This window comes from Glandiceps talaboti, chromosome 5, assembly GCF_964340395.1.
Source record: "Glandiceps talaboti chromosome 5, keGlaTala1.1, whole genome shotgun sequence".
NCBI lineage: Eukaryota > Metazoa > Hemichordata > Enteropneusta > Spengelidae > Glandiceps > Glandiceps talaboti.
In genome coordinates this window covers 3,878,369-3,901,285 of record NC_135553.1, presented here as the reverse complement: position 1 = coordinate 3,901,285, position 22,917 = coordinate 3,878,369, and the positions used below count along the sequence as shown (strand labels likewise).

The window sequence follows — 22,917 nt, the reverse complement described above, 5'->3', positions numbered from 1 at the left end:
TGTGGCCCTGCAGCACAGACACAATATCTGCATATGCATATCAACATACCTTCATGAGCCAGTGAAAATCATGGTGAATATTGTTGGAGAAATTTTCATCGACTTCTACGATAGGTATTTGATCTTCAGTAGTGACAAGCACTTTATCTTCATTGAATAATAACGCTGCAAGATATACACCCCTGGAAAGAACAACATTGTATGAATAATGAACATAAGGGTTTGTTGTAAAAGGATCATGAAATAGGTAAAAAGACGAAGCATAAAAGAAAATAGACTTTCTAATTTCTCTGAAATTACGATTGAGCGCTCATAGTGGGCAAAGGTCCTGTTGTGTATATCGCACATTAATGCAAAGTTGTTACAGTTTCTTTGGACGTACGAACTCTCCATACCCGGTATCTATAAGGTCTTATGACATTGTAATCTGTATTAACAAAATGTATTTTTGTACATGATAAGCGATCCTCTTGTGAGCACACGTCATTGACGGATGAGATTTGAGTCAACTGACCTTTCCTTTAAGGGTCTTTTAATACACACATAAATAATGGTATGGCTTAAAAACACAGACTGACATGGCAGAGAGTAATCTAAGTTGAGGCTGACAATCAATTCTTGTTCTCTTTGACTGTATTTTGTTATCAACGGGATTACCGAACATGGAATACTGCATTGATTGCAAACTTATGTCAAGGCTATGCAAGTTAATTGGACTGGAGACATGCATATGCAAATTACCACAAGACTGCAATCTGAATATGTAAATTAATGTGGGACTATGATCTTAATGTGCATATGACAATGGAATTACAATATGAATATGCAAATAAATGTGGACCTGCAATATGAGTATGTAAAACATATGTGTCCTGAGTTGACCATCAATGCAATAAAATGGCATACTCTGCTTGACTAAACAAATGAAATAGGGATGGAAACAGATCCTATGGGAAATTTATTGACCTGTTTCTCATTATGAAAAAGTGGGAAATAAATTTCCTTATTATTATATGCATGTTATAGACAAACCATTTAGATTAGCAGATTGCATATGTGTACCATTCTATCATCATCATCATCATCATCATCATCATCATCATCATCAACAATATCAACACAACAACAACAACAACAACAACAACAACAACAAAGAATTTAGACAAACACTTTACCTTTTCGTAAAAAGAATAAAGACAAAATTGAATTACCTTTTCAAATTTTTCTGAAACTTTGGTGCAGACTGGAAGAATGTTTTGAGACTTTTCTTCACTGTCTTTCTAACCTGGCTTGGTGATGATTTTGGTGAGGAATTTGCTGCAATAAATTAAACATCATATAAAGCTGTGCTATATACTTCAGTATTAAAAAACAATTTCCTGCTGTTATGTGATGTGCTAAGATACAAGTGCCACACTTTAATAACAAGTATACATGAGGAAGACTTTGACACACTTTGACACATTTTTATTTTCTCACACTTAGTACATTCAAGGATTTAGAACTTTTCTAGATCTTAATGTTCTCCCATTACTCATAATTTTATGAGTTAGATCGGAACACCCCTTCATATTTGATAATGTACTTTTTACATTCTCATCATTTTGGAGGCCTTACATGTACTTTTTACATTCTCATCATTTTGGAGGCTTTAGGCTTTGTACTTTTATTAAATTCTCCTTTGGTAAGGTTTTTACTCACTAAATTGTCCTTCAAGAATATTGATATGTGTATATTTAACCTTACCCAGGTTGTCAGCACTTTTATGATGCATACTTCAATACGATGCATATTAGACATACTTTAACTGGCAAGGTTTTTGTACTCACATTTGATTTCCATAGAATCGGCAGGCCTTGAGTTACAATATTGAACAAAGAGATCATCAATCGTAATTAATCTACCACTAGACCGGGGTTTACTGCCATCCACATCACGCCAAGCTGTGTACAAAACAGAACCATCAATTACATGTAGTTGTGATATTAAAATGTCTTGACATGGTCAGCTGAGGTGTGTCAAAGTCTAAGTGTCAAGCTGTTTTTGTTCTCACTTACAGCTGAACTAGTGTGAGATGACAGATAATTTGAAACACACATTTCATCCAATCCATCAAACAAAACAGTGAATGCAAGAAGATATCATGTGACTCTTGACATATTGTGTATATTTGATACACGATTTACTTTCATCCATCCCTAAAAGCTGTGAAAACAAGAAGACAGTTATTTGTTGTAAAGATGACTTTGAAACACTTTTTCCTCCCATCTATCATGTGAAGCTGCGAATAAATAAACAACTTGTTGTTTACTGTGTCATTTAAACACAAGTTCTTCCCTCAAAACTATATGCTGAGAACACAAGGTGTCATCATACATGTCCTTCTAAACTCTCCGAATGCCACATTTAGTGTATATAATCTCATATGGCAGTAATCAGGATTTTGGGGACATGCAAGTCTTTTCACTATTCCAGCACAATGCAATTATTAACCCTAATTAATACCATACTAGTGTATACAATATCATGGCAGTGAGGGTCAAGGGGCTGTGCAAGTCTTTTTACTATTCCATATACTGTAACTATTGAGCCGTTGATTGCTATTCCATCTACTAAGTGGTTTTATACCATGGCCATCACTCACAGACCATGTAAAACCTTTTCATTATCAAATTAATATCACTATATGAACTTTCAAGCCTATATAGTAATTCTTTTTACACTGGTGTACATTAAACATAATTCATTGGTGAAAATAACATTAGATCTAAAAATTCTTAATTTCCTTGACCAGGCCTTTTTTAGTATAAAAGTTCATTTAGCACCATACAGTACGAGTACATAGCATATTCTAATAGCTTATAAACTTCCATCCACCAAGCTGACAAACTCTGAACATACTAACAGTAATTATCATAATATATGCATTCCCCAAACCTTATTTATCATGTTCAACATCTACTACTTTTAGCTGTGAATTCAAAATGCTGTCATTCAGACCTCCTTGATCTTCATTATGATAATATTGAGGATAACACCATATTGGAAACAAAAGCGAGCAAATGTTATCTATTCTGATCATAAATTGCTAGAGCTAAGAATTCATATCATCACTCCCAGAGTATCAAATGGAGATGTACATTATTCCATAAGGAATAAGAAAACTTAAAGATGCCATTTGCAATTATTGCTGTGATGAATAACCGATATATGACACCTCACTTGATATGATTTCAGTGCACCAGAGTTTGAAACATTGTCCTACATCATTAGCCTGAGCCACATACCCTTAGGAATTCCAGCTTTGAGATTTTATCATTTTTTATAAAATATACTGGATAATATACTGTGCACTCTTGCCGTCTAACATAATATGAATGTATAATAAACAGACGATGCATCCAATTATACAGTACTACCTAATATATCATCTATCATTACCTAAATTGATCACTAACGGTTGGAGTTTTCTCTGATAAACACACTTTATGGAAACTAAACATCTTAATTGACAGAGTATGATAAATTATGCATGTACTGTTGATATTTTTAGAATATTTGATAAGTAGCTTTTGTTGAAACAATATTAGTTTATCTGAAAGTTTCAATACAATTTAATTAATGTCAGTAAGCATTATAACTGGGTAATATTGAATTGATAGAATTCTATTCATCTATATAATACAGGGAGACGCTAATGAATCCTAGGATGAAACAGCAATGAATAATTGATAATGGTGTAAATTGCTGTAAACAGTTGTGTTAAAACTGTCCACATTGTCAACTTATTTTGTGACTGCAGAAGACCCATATATGAGATTATTTAGTTCTAGATATATACCCTGCAGCTGAAATTTACATGTTCATAGCTTAATTAATAGAGATATTTAGATACACATTAGAACGCATACACACACGGAAGCATTATTGTGCAGGCATACACGTAATGGTGCATGCAAAGTTTATTATGCAAAGAGTAGTTTATATGTAGGATATGGTTTAGTTATTTATGGATGGAATGAAACCTTATCTTCTTCTAGATATATACCCAGCATGTAAATCTTGAGTGCCACACTATATGCCAAAAAAAAAAATGAAGCAATATCAATATATTCATTAAAATCTTATCGACTATTGCCTGTGTGTTCCCATGGTAATTTTGTAATATGGTAGTATCATACTAAACATCTAGGCAAATGGTTATATATAGAATTTCAGATAAAAAGGGCAAGGCTAAAACTGATCACATAAAAGATCTATGTCACATAGAATTCTCCTGGTAGAGTGAGAGACTGAACAATCTACCTGAATCTTGACAAAAACAGAAGTCTCAATACCTGAATTTATTACAAACAATACTTTGACATCTAGGTTCAAATTGTAGCATATGCTGCAGGAAATCTACAACAATAGTTTCCATGGAAACATTCACAGGACGCTTATTAGTTTCCTAAATTAAATGTATTTTGTCATCTTCAATACACATGTACAATGCATTATCTTACAGGAACATTTCAGTTCACTTCAGAAGATTTTTCTTACTGTGACCATCTTTGTACTACTTTTGATCATGCCTTCCTAGGAACAATGTATTGAAATGTAAAGCATTTTTCTGTCAGTACCCATGATCTTTATATACATTTGATTGAGCCTTCCTCAGGATATTGTATTGAGATCACTTTTACAGCATGCCTTTAGTGTTTGCTTATCAACTTCCATATTCTGTACTGTTATCTCCTAACAGGATACTTTCTATACAGCATACGATACCCTGTTTGACATTTGATGCAACACTCTGGCCAAAGGTCATTGATGTGTAGAAATGTCATTGCGCCCGTACAAATGTCAGACTGTCATTTCCCCCACTGCATTGTTGAATAATTTAGCACAGAATGCATTTTCAGTGTTTGGTAGGAGAGAATATTGTACAGCCTTAGGACACATTGTTTTCAACTTAAAATGAAACTTTAATGGGACTTGAAGAATACAAGATTCAAAAATTAATTTTATACATATTTTATGACTTTTGTGACTTCTCTGTTATCAACATCTTATTATGGGATGCATAATGGATGCAATAATTAACACAGAGGGAAGACAACAAATACACTTCAAGACTATTCTAATGTTAAGCACCACCACATCTCTCCTTTGATAATCACGGATCAGAAAACTTGAATGTCCTAGTAACACATCCTCCTTCAAGACTAACAGAAATACTACATCCCCTTCTTCTAATTACAGATCTAAAGATTGGAACATTCTGTCCTAACAGCCCCTCACTATCTAAACTGGTTTTCAAAAAGTATTACAACACACACACACACACACACACACACACACACACACACACACACACACACACACACACACACACACAAAAAGACAATCGATCTATAGATTGAAGAATTTAACAACATTATACAAGTGAAAGATGTGAAAGGCACTGGACTTTGACAATTGGAATTCAGAACAGTGAACAGTAGAAACCTGTATACACAGTGCATTGGATAAGATTTGATAAGATTTGACAAATGTAGGAAATGAGCCAATATTTGTAGACTGGCTTAAACAATTGACAGCTGTATTAAAAGTATACACATTGAGTAAACGTCCAAACTCATTAAGTTTAGACAAGAGAAAATACAGAAGAAACGATAATAAATAGGTGGTAGATGGTACTTACATGATGGTATGGCATATGGAGGTGTAGACAATTGGTATGGTCCAAAACCCTTCATGTTGAAAGCTGATACCCTGACATAGTACCTGACTCCCTGAGGGCAGAGATAAAAAGGTTCCTTTTAGACAACCATCACGACTAACCCAAACCGATTTACATGAAATTGAATTACGAGGGATCAAAAATAGACCGCATCAACAACCTGTCACCAGAGTATATTACGGATGACCAGATAACAAAACAGAGATGGTTTGCTAGCGACTGCAGATAAAATCAGTTTTACTGAAATTGTTCCAACGAAAATAATCTTTTATTTTTTCAATGATTATACATACTGAGAAATCATCAATACTAGTGAACATTTAATACAAATTACTTGTAAAACTTTCCATTTTGGGGCACAAGCTGAGTTTATGTGTTTTTGGGTGTAGTTTTTTGCTGGATATTTAAAACGTATTCACAGTATTCTACTTAGTGAAGCATCTGCAATTGACTGAACTCGAACCAGATATTAGTATATAACCCATAAATGATCTGATGACATGATCACATATCACAAAATGTTCAAATCCCTACTGTGTAATCAACTGTTCTGACACTCCCAGAAGATAATCTTAATGTTATTTTATAGAAGACATGTATCAACATTATATTATTCTACAATATGATTTAAATTTATTTAAGTATTTTTACTTGAGTAAACAGCTTCATAACTCAGTTTGTGCCACTTTACTGTATGCCAATAATGCAACATATCTGTTATACTTGAAGAAGTACAAATATGGCATTGTCATTGACTATTTTGTTCGAAAGGAAAAAGTGTGAAACGTACCTGTTTAAGCCCCTGTATTGTATAGTATAGTTTTCTGACATCACTTGGAATGTGTTCCCCACATTCACTTGAAAAATCATCCCTAGTACTCCATTCAACTACAGAGAAAAAGATAATATCAAAATTCAATATGTATTTATCTGAAACATTATCTTCAGTATTCCATACGATCAAAATTAAATAGATATATAGCATTAGTAGTCTGTTCAACTATTGAAAACAATATAAAATCAAAGTCATCAAAATAGGGCAAATACATGTATATGAAAAGTCACCATTTTTACTCCATTCAACTGCAGAAAAAAGATAAGACTAAACCAATCAAACTAATTATTATCTGTGATCATATGAGATAGACAACCGGATATTAATTTTAATCTTATGATTTTATGAGTATCAATATTTCAAAAACTGATTTAATGATCTTGACTGATTAATAAAATTTTTGTTCTTCAGAAAAGTCAGTCTTAAATATGTTAAGTTCATTATTTTTTCAACTGTGTGTAATCTTAAATGGTGTCTGGGTAGATGTGGACACACTTTGTACGAATATAACAGCAAGACTGTATTTGACATATCTATTCAATAGCATAATATGGGCATACATGTATAACTCAACAGGATAAAATCTGTTAGTGATCTGTGAACTAGTCTGCTGTCCACAGCACTGGATATGTGCCTGTGTTAGCTCTCACCCAATGAGTTTACAGCATGGTTACAGATCTAGCACCATACAGATAGACTAGCTAATGGATCACTAACGAATTTTATCCTGAACTAATCTACAGTAACAGTTTAATATTTGCTTAATATCAAAAGATTACACAAAATCTCTGAGAATTGTAATACAGATGTACATGAAAAATTGCTTAGCTGCAAGGTTCTGATGAAGTACTTTAGTCTACAAGATATATGCACACACAGAAGAAAATTAACACTTGGCATGAAGACACACAAAAAATCATGACATATATGTCTCAGAAACTTGTTTTTAGTAGTCTACATTTGAAGTATAAGCTTCTTTGAGTTACTACATATGGAGAATTCAGGTCACCAAACAGTGATAAGAAAAAATCTATGACTCAAGATTTTGGCGAACTGCCAACAGGTTGAAACTATTCTAGATATGGTAATTACGGATTGCAACAGCTTATTAACCACATCGTCTCTTGTGGCATGGATTTTCTAAGAATTGGAAACCTACTGGGATGCTGCGGATGATACATTGTATACATCACATACAAGTAGTGTTTTATGATGCACTCTCACTACAGTAAAGAGAGGAACCTGTGGACGACAATTGCTTTCAGCATAATGTTCAAGTTTATTCGACCAAGATTAAGTTCAGTTGATCAATTCTACATCTGGTTGGCATCTTTCAAGGTTCTCCCCCATTCAATATAGTGCTGGTCAGCTGCAATAGTCATGGTCATTAATATTCAGACCATTTACATTATATATGCTAACAATATAACATTAGGAAACCTTTTAGGGAGAACAGGGATTTAAGGTTCTCCCTAATTCATCAGAGTGCTGGTCGACTGTTAACTTGATATGTTGAATCCTAAATTGCTGTCGTGGTATCATCTGTAACAATCCTGAAAATTAAAATCTGTTAAAAATGAAAACTAAAAACATGATGTATAAGCGGAATAACTCACTTTTATATCTGGTAATGACAGCACCATTGATATTTGAAGGTTCCTCAAACCTAACATGCAGTGACGAGCTACTTGCTGTTGTCAAGGTAACACTCCTGGGACATTCAGGAGGCCCTGAAAAATAAACAGATTATAACAATATAATGACATATCTTTAAGTTTGATTATGGCAAATGTTTCATTCACATGTCAAGACTGAAAGTATTTTTCCATTTTTCGTATCTTGTATTTTGATATGTATGTTATGTTAGGCAAACTAAAAAAAAATGCTGGTTTCCAATAACACGACTTCTGAAAATAGGGTACCGTAGGTAGGTTGGAATTTTATTTCATTTTACTTTAAACTTTTAAAATATCCATTTGACCCTAAGATACTCGTTGGTCACAATTGCGAATTTGATGAGGTGTAAAAGAAGTAAATAAAGACAATTACAATTTAAGTAGATGAACATGTTATGCAGAGTTTACTTTTATAGTCTAAAAAGACCTGGTTTCTCTCTGGAATACAATATATTTTTTAAAGTGACGTGTTAATACACATTAATCATTTAGACCGTACAACTATTACTTGTTTCACTCTAAGGGCTTACAACACTAATCAGTACCCATTAGACAATGTTTGATAATTGATGAACACACTGACTATTACATGAATCTTCATAAGCACTGAGTAGTTGAAAAGTCAGGAATCTATTTTGCTTCAAACCAAATTTGTTCTCAACTTGGCTAACCGAGAGAAATTCAACAACAACAATGTAATGTAATCCTACTTTCTCTGCATACACAATTTCTTTTCAACTTTGCTGGAGAAAGATTAAGAATTTTGAGTCATAGATTGATGTCTACATGTAATTTCCTTACATATCTATTTTGTTTTCTAACTTGCCAGATGAAAAACACAATAGATTATAAACACAAATTGCTTCAATAAAATTTGGATGCAACACACACATTTGTTTCATTTTGGCCACTATAAAAAATCCATCGCTTTAATTAGACAGGCTATAATTTCCCTACAGGCATGTTTCTTTCTCAAGGCTCATATCAATTTGTAAATTGTTTGTATACAACTTTTAATATATGATTAAGAGTCTTTGGGGTCAATAGGGATCATATGTTTACAAATTGGGGAAATGAAGCTAGCTGCCAGTAAAACATGTGTAAGAAACAGCACTCAATTCACACATCATTAGTTATCTAGAGATAATATCCCCAAATACTGCACATAGCCGCTGGATATGAACTCCTATGTCATCACCAGAGATGCAAGAATGAAATGTTATTTTGTGACATGACAATTTGTATGATTGTCTCTGTTTTCATTGCGTCAGGCAGATGATATGTGGGAGACGACGGGGACATACATATGACATGCTCTGTATTGTTGACAATTGTGTTATGCCAGGGAGGACATACTCTGTGGTGACACATTTGAGAATCAATACTGTGTTCAAACCCTACGTGTACTTAAAGAAATCTCCAACGACAATCAATAGTTGCATTCAATCATCAAACAGGGCTGTTTTTGTAGTCGATCGCTGACTTGTCTTTTGACTATTGATAATTGTGTCCCGTGGACATGAGCAGCAAAACAAAACAAAGCAATAACTATGGCTTCAATAACACAGAGGTTCTATCACTTGAACATCTGAATTTCATCACAAAGAAAAAATTACTCATTAGGAAATACATATATTTTTATGTTGTCCTGTATGGCTTACAGTTCAATGTTTCAGTTGTAATTTCTTTCTCTCCTTGCAATTGTCTAAGGAAACTGGCTGGGAGTCGGTTTCATTTTGTAACTGAGAATTAAAATTCACAACAGCACATCTGATTCCGTACATCTGTTTTCAGAAGTAAACAAACTCAAATCAATGATTTGAAAGATCTTTTCTTGCATTTTCACTCGGACAACCCAGTATAGGTTTGCTTCATTATTCAAACACAACACCTGAACACATGTAACAAAACGAAGTAGCTAGATGATACAGGTTGAATTTGTTTTCAGCGACATTCCATCGTCACAGAAACTAAGCAGACCTCTTTGTCATTGTATATACTTACTTGCATGTTCATACCCTGCTTTCATTCTCTTGAGTAACCGGAATTTCCATTCCCATTCTTTTAAAACTTTCTCATTTTCCTGAAATTCAACATACAGGGACATTTAAAGCATGGTGTGGGCTTTCTCAGACACTGCCCCGCATTTCTGGTACAATGGATGAATGAGGTACAAACGATGTGTATGGAAATAAAAATCTGAATATTATGTAACAGTATGCAAAGTTTGACAACATGCAAAATGCTTTGTTTGGTGCTATATGGTGTTTCTACAAGTACTAAATTAAGTCTGTAGTGTAGTGTAGTGTAGTGTAGTGTAGTGTAGTGTAGTGTAGTGTAGTGTAGTGTAGTGAATTGTGGTATGCTTTCATTTTCCATTTAAAATCAGTTTGTTGTTGTTTATAATGGTTATGTATGTTCTGGTGAACAAAATCCTGAAAGCAAATGTGTACCATTTCTTCATGCATCTATAAAAATACGCAAAAGTGAAGAAACCAACTTATTTTCAGAAAGTAAATTAAACTACTTGGCAATAAAATAACTGCATACTGACTCACATTTATTCTAGTTTCCCTTTATCGGTACTGTAAAAGTAATCTTAACGGATCACAGCAATTACTTTTGACATAAAAAAAAAATTGACAAGGAAAAGTTATTCTCACCTTAGATTGTGTATTTGATGATGCTGAATTGGTTGAGCTGGGATTTAAAACCAACGCCGTTATTTCTTCTAACTTTCTCTCAGCTTCATTTACAAGCGCCACTAACCTTGATTGCCTGGCTTCTTTAAGTAAAACTGAATACAGAGATAAAACAAATATGTTAAAATATTAATACAGCTCGACCTCGGTATTTGTATAGTTTATTGTGATAGTTCTAATCAAGGTTACGATCTACACTCAATAACAATTTATAACAACTGCATTCAATCTACAGATCTAAGTATAGTAACTACCAAATGACCAGTCTGATCATGGAATCTATTGATAAACAACACTTTTACTCTCAGGCGAAACCACAATGACCTTTTCTAAATAACAGGTAATTTGGAACTGACACTTTCCAACGTGCACTGACTATACAATTCATTATAGTCTTGTTACTTTTTTGACATGCTTACAATTGATACTCAATTGAGTATGAGTTAACTACACTACACTACACTACAGCGATGTCAAAAACCTACAACTACAATCAATGACAAAGAAAGTCAACAAATTGTGGGTCCTCGAAAAGCAGCGGAACAAGTTTTATGCACTCTTCATGATGACCTACGACATTTCGGCCCAACAAAAAAACAAGGGCAGCAATACAGTTGTGATTCTTTTAGTTTAACTGGAAGAAAGATTTTCAGTCATGGTGTCACTCTTGTGAAATCTGCTTAAAATAGAAAACACCAACAATACTGGACAATCCGTCAATTGGTGAATTGCCAGTTCCAGACGGAAGATTATTAGAGTCTCTAACACAGTAGTTTTTATTTTGTATTTTCAAGCTTCCACTGTAGATAAGGACCACACTGAATTTTGACCAAAATTGACATTACTTTTATCTTCAAGTTGTTATTTTCAAGTTTACAAAGGTACACATTAGGACAGCATGGATTTCTGGTTGGAAATTTATACTGTGAAATTATTAAATCTTTGTTTGAAAGTCTAATATTAGCTTTTATTTGGTTATTTCAAGCTACCATTATTACGATAGACAAATTCCTGGCTGGAAATTTATATTGTGGGTATAGCCTGTTACAGATATATTCATAGACTAGCTTTAGTCTTTTTTTTTTGTTCTTTTCATCCTTACAACATAGATACCATTATGATAACTGTAAAATCATGATCTGTCCAAATTTAGAAACCCCATCAATTTTTTCCTTTTTTATTCCATGATATTATCAAATTGACAATTTCTAGGTCTGTCAACTTTAGCCAAGTAAGTGCACTTATGGTACAACAAAACCATGAATCATTTGCCATTTCTAAATGAACGAAGATACAGTTCCCAATTCAAATGAAAGTGCTGATAACATGTTCTTCTTCTGCATGAATAGAGTAAAGCAAGTAAACATGGATATCCCTTCTGGCAAGTTAGTAGCTTGGGGATGTCCTAAGGCCAACTGAGCTATTCTGAAAACTCAATTTCTCTAAGGTTTGGCATTAGTGACACTCAGTGATTAAGGTGTATACAATCTTGCAAGGCAGAAGCAATGCTTTGGAATGTTAATCAGCTCAGAGCTAAGGCTTGCAACATGCTGTTTACACTTCCTCAGGTTCCAGTATTCATCATCAGAATCCCCTTCCCACAATTTGATGAAGTACACGCAACAACTTGAGGAGGCAAATACTTAATATTTTCAATTCAAGTATTCACATATTGAAGTCTTCAACAACAAAAGCATTGCATGTTAACTTCTTTTACTGAAAAGTCACAGGGATTAGGGCATCTCTCTGATTCTATGGTCATTATAATCTCCTGCTGATATCTATACTGGAGTCACAGTATCTTACAAAACAAATATTTAAAAACAGCATAGGATATGTAAAAACATTTCTATTGAAAATTCATTGTCAATATCACTTTGAAGGGTAATATATCTATTCATGATTTTTAGTTTTGTTCTACCTGTCCAAGACTTATGAAACGGTGTTCCAAACATAATTACAAGGTATGTATTGAAATGCATGGTTCTACAAAGACTATGACAAACACCTATAAACATCACACAATCATGTTTCAAAGCAAAAGATCTTTCATTTCTGACATAGAAACATCTGAATAGCACAACTGATGACCAAATATTACCACCACAAGGGCTGAAAATAACAGTACAAAAAATGCATGAAGATGACTCAAAAACAGATGAGCAAAATTAAATGTCAAAATTTTACAGATATAAGTATGAGAAAGTTCAATCATTGAGAAAGCTCACCTAAGTGTGAAAGCTGTTTTTAGACTCATTAAATGCAGATGAAAATAAATAAAATTATTGCTTTTTTCCAAATTCAGACTGACCCATGTACATTTGTACTACAGTACATGTGTAGTAAGGATTACTGGAACTTTTGAATTGGCAGGAGGCTATAAAGAACTCATTATTGAGTCATGACTATGTAATAGTCTTTAGAAGTATATTCAAGGATACGCCTTTCTACAAATCACTCACAAATTCACTTACACTTACAATGTAGTTTTAAATCTTCCATTTACTGTCTTTCTATTTGTCTACACAGCTTTCTGATCCTGTCTTAAGGGGTTTCCAGCTTGTCAAATCACCTGTTATGTCTTTGAACTAAACACGATCTTAATGGCATCCCTTTTCAAATTCCTTCCTTCTATTATCTGTGTGTTTGGTATGAATAGAAGCATTTAACACTAATTGGTACACATAATACCTGTGCCATATGGGACAAAATGTATGTAGAGTTTAAGTGATAGATTTTCTAGTGTGGTAGACTTCATTAAGGGATATTCTCACAATATCTCTAAGTTATTGATTGTTGTTCTTTATCTGACATATCCACTTCAGATTGTTGATGTGTAAGATATGTCTTCATGCACCTGCTTACTTTCATTAGTTCATACATACAGAAAATAAATAAATAATCCTGTAAACCAGTAACTTAGTTAAAGGCCAGAGATTCAATCCCAGGTTCTCACATCACTGCTATCTTATCGATGGAGCCATACATTTTAACCCTACATACAATATATCTTCAGTAAGTGGTCCTATACATACATGCCAGGGATTCAATCCCAGGTTCTAACAACACTGCCAATTTTTATCCGTGAAGCCTACATCTAAAACTAAAAATCTGCAAGGACTATACAGTGTGAATGTAAGATTTAAGATTTTACAACAATAGTTGTCACATATCGAAATTATTACATTTTTGTGAAAAATTCTTCAAAAATTAATTATTTTTAATTTTCATTATACGACGTGATTAGAGGTTTTTGTTTAATGATTCATACTATGTGACTTTATTTATTGACATAGATTTTTATTTGACTTTATTTTGATAAGTAATAATTATCAAACTTGTCAGCATATCTCAAAGTTGAATAGGTTGTACCTATTTCTCAGGACAACCATCTTTGCAAACAACGGCCTGTTTTACGACAATGTTCTTAACGAGCCTTCCACTGGAAGTATAGTGGTAGAAATAATAACTCTGGTTTGCAAGAATGAGGACAACAAACTGAAATCATTATAACTGTAAAACTATAGCCATGTTACCATTGATGTCATACATTCATGTACAGCAGGCTGACAAGAGATACCCCCCAGCGATGTTCACTAATGAGAAATATACTGTCATTATCATCTGATGAAAGTCATCTTTCATGGCTGAAAAATTCATAAATTTTGATCAAATTTTCATTTTATTACAGCCTCCTTCCTATTCTCAAAATACAGGAAGAATATGGTTAATGTTGTTAGTACGTGAAATATTCTTACATAAATGATAACCATTTCTCTGAATTTTGAGTTTTGCAGAGTTTCATATTTTAATCCTGTCTTCTATACTTACAAAATACAGAGAAAATAATTATTCATGACTCACTCAGTGTCTATGAAAACTTGCTGATTTAAAACCTGATAATTTTTTTGAAATTAGAAACTTTGTAATATATTTTTTAGGTCAGGAAAATAGGACAACCTGCTAAAATCTTGAATCTAGTTTGTTGCCCTCTCTCAACTGTGTGATAGGTAGTTAAATTTAAAGGGTAGTGGGAGTACTGAGTATCTGGAAACCCTAAACTCAAGTTCACTGCTTGATTTAAATTGGCAGATTCAAACTCAATTCCAAGTCAAGATTAGAGTAAATGTCACCACATTAAACAGTAATGGAATGATAGTAATGAGGACCCCTGACATTATGCCTTTGATGTTGAAGTATTACTTTAATGATACAAACAGACAGACACTATACACAAAGCAATAACAATCTGTCATCATATCTTTGAAAGGACAATGATTGAGAGGCCAAAGGTACTTGTTTGTCATCCAAGGATCAAAATTTGGCATCAATCTTATTTTGACCTGAATTCATTCTTTGACAGGCTTCTTTTTGTTGTTGAAATCATGTGTGTGTATGTGAGAGAGAGAGAGAGAGAGAGAGAGAGAGAGAGAGAGAGAGAGAGAGAGAGAGAGAGAGAGAGAGAGAGAGAGAGATAGAGAGAGAGAGAGAGAGAGAGGGAGAGAGGGAGAGAGAGAGAGAGAGAGAGAGAGAGAGGGAGGGAGGGAGGGAGGGAGAGAGAGAGGGGGGGAGAGGGAGGGAGGGAGAGAGAGAGAGGGAGAGAGAGAGAGAGCGAGAGAGAGAGAGAGAGAGCGAGAGCGAGAGCGAGAGAGAGAGAGAGAGAGAGAGAGAGAGCGAGAGAGAGAGAGAGAGAGAGAGAGTGTGTGTGTGTGTGTGTGTGTGTGTGTGTGTGTGTGTGTGAGTGTGTGTGTGTGTGTCATCTCATTATAAAGTTTGCTATTCCTTCCTCGAAAGTAACTGGCACATCTCATACACAATGATGTTTAATATTATTACTTCATTAGGTAATTCGATTAACTGATCACCCAAATAAAGTGATTAATGTACAAATAAACTCTTAAAAATAACAAATGAGGGAAAGTAAATGTGTATGTCACATAAGTTTAAATAAAACGTTTCTCATCCGATATAATTTAGCTTTCAATTTATTTCACTTTGATCAGTATAACTTTTTACTTTACCAACTCTCATGTAGCAGTATATATAATCACCATCTATTAAGAGTTGTCACTGAAGATACGTGGTTAGGAATTCTATGACTTGATGAACATCAATATCTTAAATTCTTCCATTTATCAAGAGTTGTCACTCGCGTTACGTGACAAACAGTTCTACAACATGACAAACACCAATATCTTAAATTGCTGCATCGAGAGTAAAAGAAAAGTCACTGGAGATACGTGACAACGATATTCTACAACATACGACACACAGAGTTGTCGCAGGAGAGACATGTGTACGTGACAAACGAATTCTACGACAGGGTGTACATTGATACCTTAATAAATTCTTCTATCTAAAGTTGTTGCTCTGCTTGAGATACAGGACAATTCTCACAGACATGGTGTACATCAATAACTTAAATTCTCCTATAATTGACGCAATACTTCACAATGTCACAAGATTACTATCTTAATTCCTCACACACAGCAGAAATAAAACACCGTCCCAAGTTGCGTACAGTTAATCATCCATATTATACGGGCAGACATATTGATGGCTTTTTTTCGTCTGGTTGACAAATTTTGAACGTTGAGTCACCAGGGAGACTGAATTTGCACAATCTATACTGGATTACTATGTGTAATTACCTACACCCATGTGACTATAGTATCTTCATTGTGCATTCAACTCAAATGAACATGATGTTGTCAAAGACATATGGAACTTTGATAAATGAAATGTCACTGAGTTAGAATACCGACCGTGAAACGGTCTTAAGGCTTAAACACCAGTTACATTAGCTTTACTATACCATTCTTGAAGTTGTATCATTAAAGCCTTAGTATTTGTACAACTCAAACACATTTTTACATAAGTTTTGTTATTTTGGAAACAATTTCTTTCATAATATAGTCATTTTGGAAACAATTGTTTTTGTAAGTTTTGTTATTTTGGAAACAATTGTTTTTGTAAGTTTTGTTATTTGGAAACAATTGTTTTTGTAAGTTTTGTTGTTTTTGAAACAATTATTTTTGTAAGTTTTGTTATTTTGGAAACAATTGTTTTTGTAAGTTTTGTTGTTTTTGAAACAATTATTTTTGTAAGTTTTGTTGTTTTTGAAACAATTATTTTTGTAAGTTTTGTTATTTTGGAAACAATTGTTTTTGTAAGTTTTGTTGTTTTTGAAACAATTATTTTTGTAATTTTTTTTTTTGGAAACAATTTTTTTTTTCATGCTAGTTTTTTTCTTATTTTGGACTTCTTCATATTGTTGTGTTTACTGAAGCATGTACATCTCATCGCCTTATTGGCATCTAACAAATAAATGATCAAATAGTCACTCAATTCATATTGTTTACACATGGTCATCAAGTCAGTGTAAACAGTACTATCAACTACTTGACAGGTAATTCAATCAAGGATTCAACTGTTGCCATTAATGTTTTGTGTGTTTTTTCAAAGGGTTGTTATTTACAAAAACTAGTGAAAAAATACTGTACAGTTATTAGGGTTAAGATTTACACCTTGACACTTTTGTTGTCAGACTACTTTTTATGTTTGGAGAAACTATAGTTTACAACAACAACAACAACAACAACAACAACAACAACAACGACAACAACAACAACAAAATAGTGCTGATGTTGTAGTACAAGTGAACAGTTAATGTGATAATCAGAAACTATAGTTGACAACAACAACATTAGAAATGAAAAATCTTAATCACAGGGTAAAACAAATCACCGCATCATCAATTTCAGGGGTGTGCTGATGATACTGATGAAACACCAGCGAAAACTGGAGATTTGCTTCTGAAGAATTCTTTGACTCTGTGAGTAGACATTTTCATTTGTATAGCAAACAGTCTATGAAAAGAGTAATCTCACATTACAGAGGCTTGTACTCACATCTAGGGTTTTCTCTAGCACCCATTGCTAGAAGTAGTTTTGCCATTGGAGTATTGTTGGTCATAACAGCTATGTCTAGTACTGTGAACTCCTCACAATTGACAGCGTTAATATCCAACCCATTGCTTTCCACAATCACCTTGGCAGCCTCAATGTCTTGATGTTCGACAGCGTCAAACAAAGCTGAATGAAGAAAAGGTGAAGAAATAGGGAACTGATATCAAAATCGTGAATTCTAAATAATAGTAGCCATTGGTTCCTGACTTTATACTAGTTGTTGCAATGTTAAAGGCCAGGGTTTCAATCCCAGATTCTCACACTAGTGTTATTCAGATCAATGGATTGATAAGGATTATATATGATTATTCTTTTGTTCTGCCAGACAACTGTTTTTCACACCAGTTTTAACTTTCCTTCTGAGATTATATCCTTCTAAAAGTGGTAAACAATTCAATAAGACACACTACAAAGGTTACAGAGACACTGAAAAGTCTACAAAACTGAAAAATTTCCAGTAATTTCAACATTTTGTTATCAAAAGAAGTAGAAAGAGTTCCTGTTTTTTAATAGAAATTGGAAGTACAAATGCCATCAATAAAAAACATCATCAAGTGATTAACTGATTGCAAAACATATTTGCAGTGGGTCTGAGTTGAAATGAAATGTTCTTTGCATATGTACAACCAAGGTAAGAGATGTTGTACATGTATGGACATCCTGCACTGTACAGAATTCAGTGTAATTTGTAGGGGAGGTAAGATGCTGCATTAGGTTCAATCTGATTAAAATCCAATGTAGTGTACACTCACAATTTCATTTTGGCTGTTACATTTACTGTGTCTGTTCTTTTGTGAGCACCCGCTACATACATCTGACACAATACCATAAGTTTTCCTGAACCCAAAGTCGTACTTCCGAGTAGCCAACCAGAATTCATCTTACAATACATCACTCAACGTTTGAAATTGAAAGAAAGAGAACAACCAAACAAAACGATAACATCATTGTCTGTACTCTGTGCTTATGCTCTTTTTGAACTGAGTGCTTTGAAGTACTGTACCCGTATGTTTTGGCGTATTACGCATTTCATTGGTTGAGAGAATTCACTCACACTCTCGTTTGGCTCGAGAAAACCTATGGTATTGTGTCAGATGTATGTAACAAGCACTCACAAAAGACCAAATGACAGTAAATGTAACAGCTAAAAAGAAATCGCGAGTGTACACTATATCTGATTTTAATCAGATTGCATAATACTTGATATCATGAAAGAAATATATTGTGTGTCCATCCCACCAATGAACAATATCATAATGTATTGACATAATTACTAGTTACAGTAGAACCCCTCACCCCCCACTCTACCCCCATCATGACAGGACAAAGAAATAAGGTAGCAAAATCAGAAATTTGTGTTGTTTTTATTGGCCATACATGATGTTTTTGCATGTTATTTTTGTGAAATAACATATACACTAGTGTATGGACTATTCCTCTGTACATGTACTGTGCTTTAGGACATTAGGACAAGACAATCATGTACATAGTATAGACTATAACACTCTAATAGTCATGTCTTTAGCAGGATGAACTGTTCATTTGACAGCAACAGTAATGTCTTCAGTTTCCATGGAAACATAGGTGTCATGGAAAGAAAACTGTGTTCGCCTTTTGCACTACTATAGCCCAGCATGGTTTGCTTATATCGAAATGATCAAAAGCATTAATGAGAATTTTTGAACGAACTGACATGTATTTCCTCTTTCTAATGGTATATTACACCCTTGTCATAAATGGTTAGTATTCAAGAATTTGAGACACCCAAACTTCTGCTCAAAATTGCTTTGTATATGAGGTTTTTTTTTTATTGCAATTTACTTTAGAACAGACTGTTTGTTCCGTTATTGATTAAGATTGTCGCATTCTTTGATGAGTTCTGTTTTACAGTATTATTGCATAAAACCCTCAAATTTTAAAATATTTTGGACCAGACATACAGTGTTTGAGACACACAAACTTATTCTGTTCAAAAGTGCTTAGCATTTTGAAGATTTGATACAATTTATTTTAAATCACAACATATAAAGGCATCAGTCTGATTCATTGGAATACATTGCTTTGGCAAACAAAAATGTTTTTACATATAAATGTCTTCAAAGTGGTAGTTCACATAGTTCAAGTCACTCAATGTTACACCTTCATTCGGTGTTTCACATACACACCTTTCTGTGGTCTATCAACTCAGATTGATACATCCCAAATTGCTTTGTATATGAGGTATGGGTTTTTTCACAATTTACAATGTTTATTATGTTGATCAAGATTTTGATGTGATCTGTTTTGTAGCAAACTGTTGCATAAAATGCTAAGCATTTATTATAAGAAGTGTATTTACAATTCAATATTAACTGAATTTTTGTGGCCTGAGTGATACTTTTAACATGTGATGTAAAATCTAGATTTTTATCCTTTTGCTTTGCATAAACTGTAGCATCAGAATTTAGGTACAAACAAGCCACACTACATTTGATAATCTATTTCAACTATACCTTTAATGTCAGTAATTATACGGGAAGACTTCTTATTTTTCTCTTTCTCATTTTTGTCTGATTCAATAGGGATAATACTTTCTCTTCTCTTTCCTGATAGTTTTCTGTACAGCCTCTGTGGAGCCGAGGGTGATGGTGGAATAGATGATGCTTTCATTTCATTGTTGTTGGGTTGGAGTAAACTTTCCATGCTCTGGGCCTTCCGTACATCCCCACTGTGAAAAAGTGTGAAATGATCATTATATAATATACTTCTCATCTTGTACTTCTGACTTATAAAATCTATGGTTCCCTGACTCAGAAACTTACGTACGTACACTGTACATCCTGGGAGCAAAGAGGCAGATATTTATTAAAATACCTCAAAACATGACGCATTCATACATTTGACACGTCAACCATGACCAAAAATGGGCAAAATGTTAAGATTTTTGTAACAATTTACTGATTAGCGTTAATAATCTAGTGACTATAACCATCCATTGATTTTTATGAGTATTGCCATGGTAACCATCGAAATAGATACAAATTTATACACTTTCATCTCATGCAAAGTGTAGTCCTAATTAGAGTGGAATAATATACAGCACAATTGAGACTGCTGACTGAGACCCCTTGTCAGTTATTGTGTATCTAGAGTCTAATTTCCAAATATGGTACTTGATGTACGTATTTGTTGCCATTAAAACTGATCAAGGTTAATGCTGATAATACAATTTAGCTAATGAAATTGTTCCAACAGGGTGACAACAGCTACGTTGTTGAACAACGCAAAGTCATCCAAGAAGCATTCTAACTGGGTCACAGACAAACAGCTTCAGTAAAATAACACCCCATCATATGTTTCAAGTGTTTTGTGTTGGTCTGTTTCTATTGTTTTTTTTTTAGAAATCTTCATTTAATTTTCCTGCAATGTAACAATTCATGTGAACCGTATATTTATACATATCAATATGTATCACTTTCATTTCATTCTGGGAAACATCGTAACAAATTTCACTCAACTTACTATAACATGGGACCACTTTCAAACTTACTTTATTGACACCCACAGTACAGTATTACATGTCAAAGTTTTGATTGTTTTGTCCTGATACACGCTTAATTGCTGTTAGTCAGTTTAAAAGGCTCTCTGACTTTTACTCATGTCAGAAAATGGGGCAGACCAGTTTCTCATATACCTAGCAATTCTCTTGTTGTTTTGAATTACATACTATGCTGCTGTCCATTTTACTTTTAGAGCTATCTCACTTGAACTTACAAATGGAACAGAAAGTTTTTACTAGCATAATTTTTCCCTTATTTTGAATTTTATAATTTAGGGAGACAATCAACCTACTGATGTGTACACTTGAACAATATCTGATGATTGTATCACTACGACATATGTGTGTTAGTCTAAGCGTGTAGATATTAGGCATGACCAATAGGGAACTTGCAAACCCGCCATCTTGAATATCCTGAATGTTGCATCATGGGAAATGTGACGATAAATATAAATCCATCAGTATCGAAAACAATTGTGTTACATTGCTTGCAACCACAAATAATGTAGCTATGGTTACCCTGACCACTTTAGGAGGTTTATTCTATTAATAGCTCCAGATTAGGTATTATGATAACTACAAACAATCCCATACTTTTTGCATCTGAGCATGCTCAGTCGGGCGTGCAAGGTCCCTATTGAACCATAGATTACAGTTGATGATATTCAGACATTCTCATATTGCAAATTGCTGTGATGGTTACAGATATTAGGAACATACAAGAGAGCATAGATTTATATTGACATTAGATAACAGGATTGACAGAGTTAACATGCAGAGATGTGACATAGACATAACATGTATCATACACCAAGTATGTGGTACATAGTATATTGCACTAGAATTGTTGCACAGATATGACAACATGCAGCAAAGATATCAACAGATGCAAATTAAGAAGAATACATTGCATAGGCAAGTGATAATTTAAAGTGGTAAAGTTACACATAGACAAGTCATATTTCAGTAGATGTAGTATATACATGTTATGTAGTAATATGTATCACAAGATTCAAGTGGATTTAAAAGTATTTTGTGCAACATACAAGTCACATTGCAGTAAATGTGTCAGTAGATATGTCACATACTTGTTATGTTGCAATAGATGACACATAGAAGTCATGTTGCAGTAGATGTGTCACATACTTGTTATGTTGCAGTAGATGTGTCACATACTTGTTATGTTGCAGTAGATGTGTGCCATGTACCGTAGAAGTCATGTTGCAGTAGATGTGTCACATACTTGTTATGTTGCAGTAGATATGTCACATAGAAGTCATGTTGCAGTAGATATGTCAAACACTTGTTATGTTGCAGTAGACAGATGTGACAGATGTGGTACATAGATGTTATGTTGCAGTTGAACATGTCACATACAAGTCATCTGCAGTAGATGTGTCACATACAAGTTATGTTGCAGTAGATGTGTATCACATACAATATGTTGCACTTGAAATGTTTTGCAGTGTCATC

The 22,917-nt window shown here is 33.8% G+C and overlaps 1 protein-coding gene across 2 annotated transcripts in view; it reads right to left on the bottom strand.

The window, feature by feature from the left end:
* The window catches only part of LOC144435616 (ankyrin repeat and fibronectin type-III domain-containing protein 1-like), a 158,873-nt gene that overhangs the window by 15,343 nt on the left and 120,613 nt on the right, over positions 1-22,917 (bottom strand). For both annotated transcript variants that reach the window (XM_078124208.1, XM_078124209.1), the window contains 10 exons: positions 20,399-20,613; positions 17,850-18,032; positions 10,900-11,033; positions 10,241-10,319; positions 8,177-8,290; positions 6,516-6,613; positions 5,687-5,777; positions 1,830-1,943; positions 1,212-1,317; positions 50-182 (listed from right to left, as the gene is read on the bottom strand). In XM_078124208.1, the coding sequence (XP_077980334.1) occupies positions 50-182; positions 1,212-1,317; positions 1,830-1,943; positions 5,687-5,777; positions 6,516-6,613; positions 8,177-8,290; positions 10,241-10,319; positions 10,900-11,033; positions 17,850-18,032; positions 20,399-20,613 (1,267 nt within the window). The remainder of the gene's footprint in view (positions 1-49; positions 183-1,211; positions 1,318-1,829; positions 1,944-5,686; positions 5,778-6,515; positions 6,614-8,176; positions 8,291-10,240; positions 10,320-10,899; positions 11,034-17,849; positions 18,033-20,398; positions 20,614-22,917) is intronic.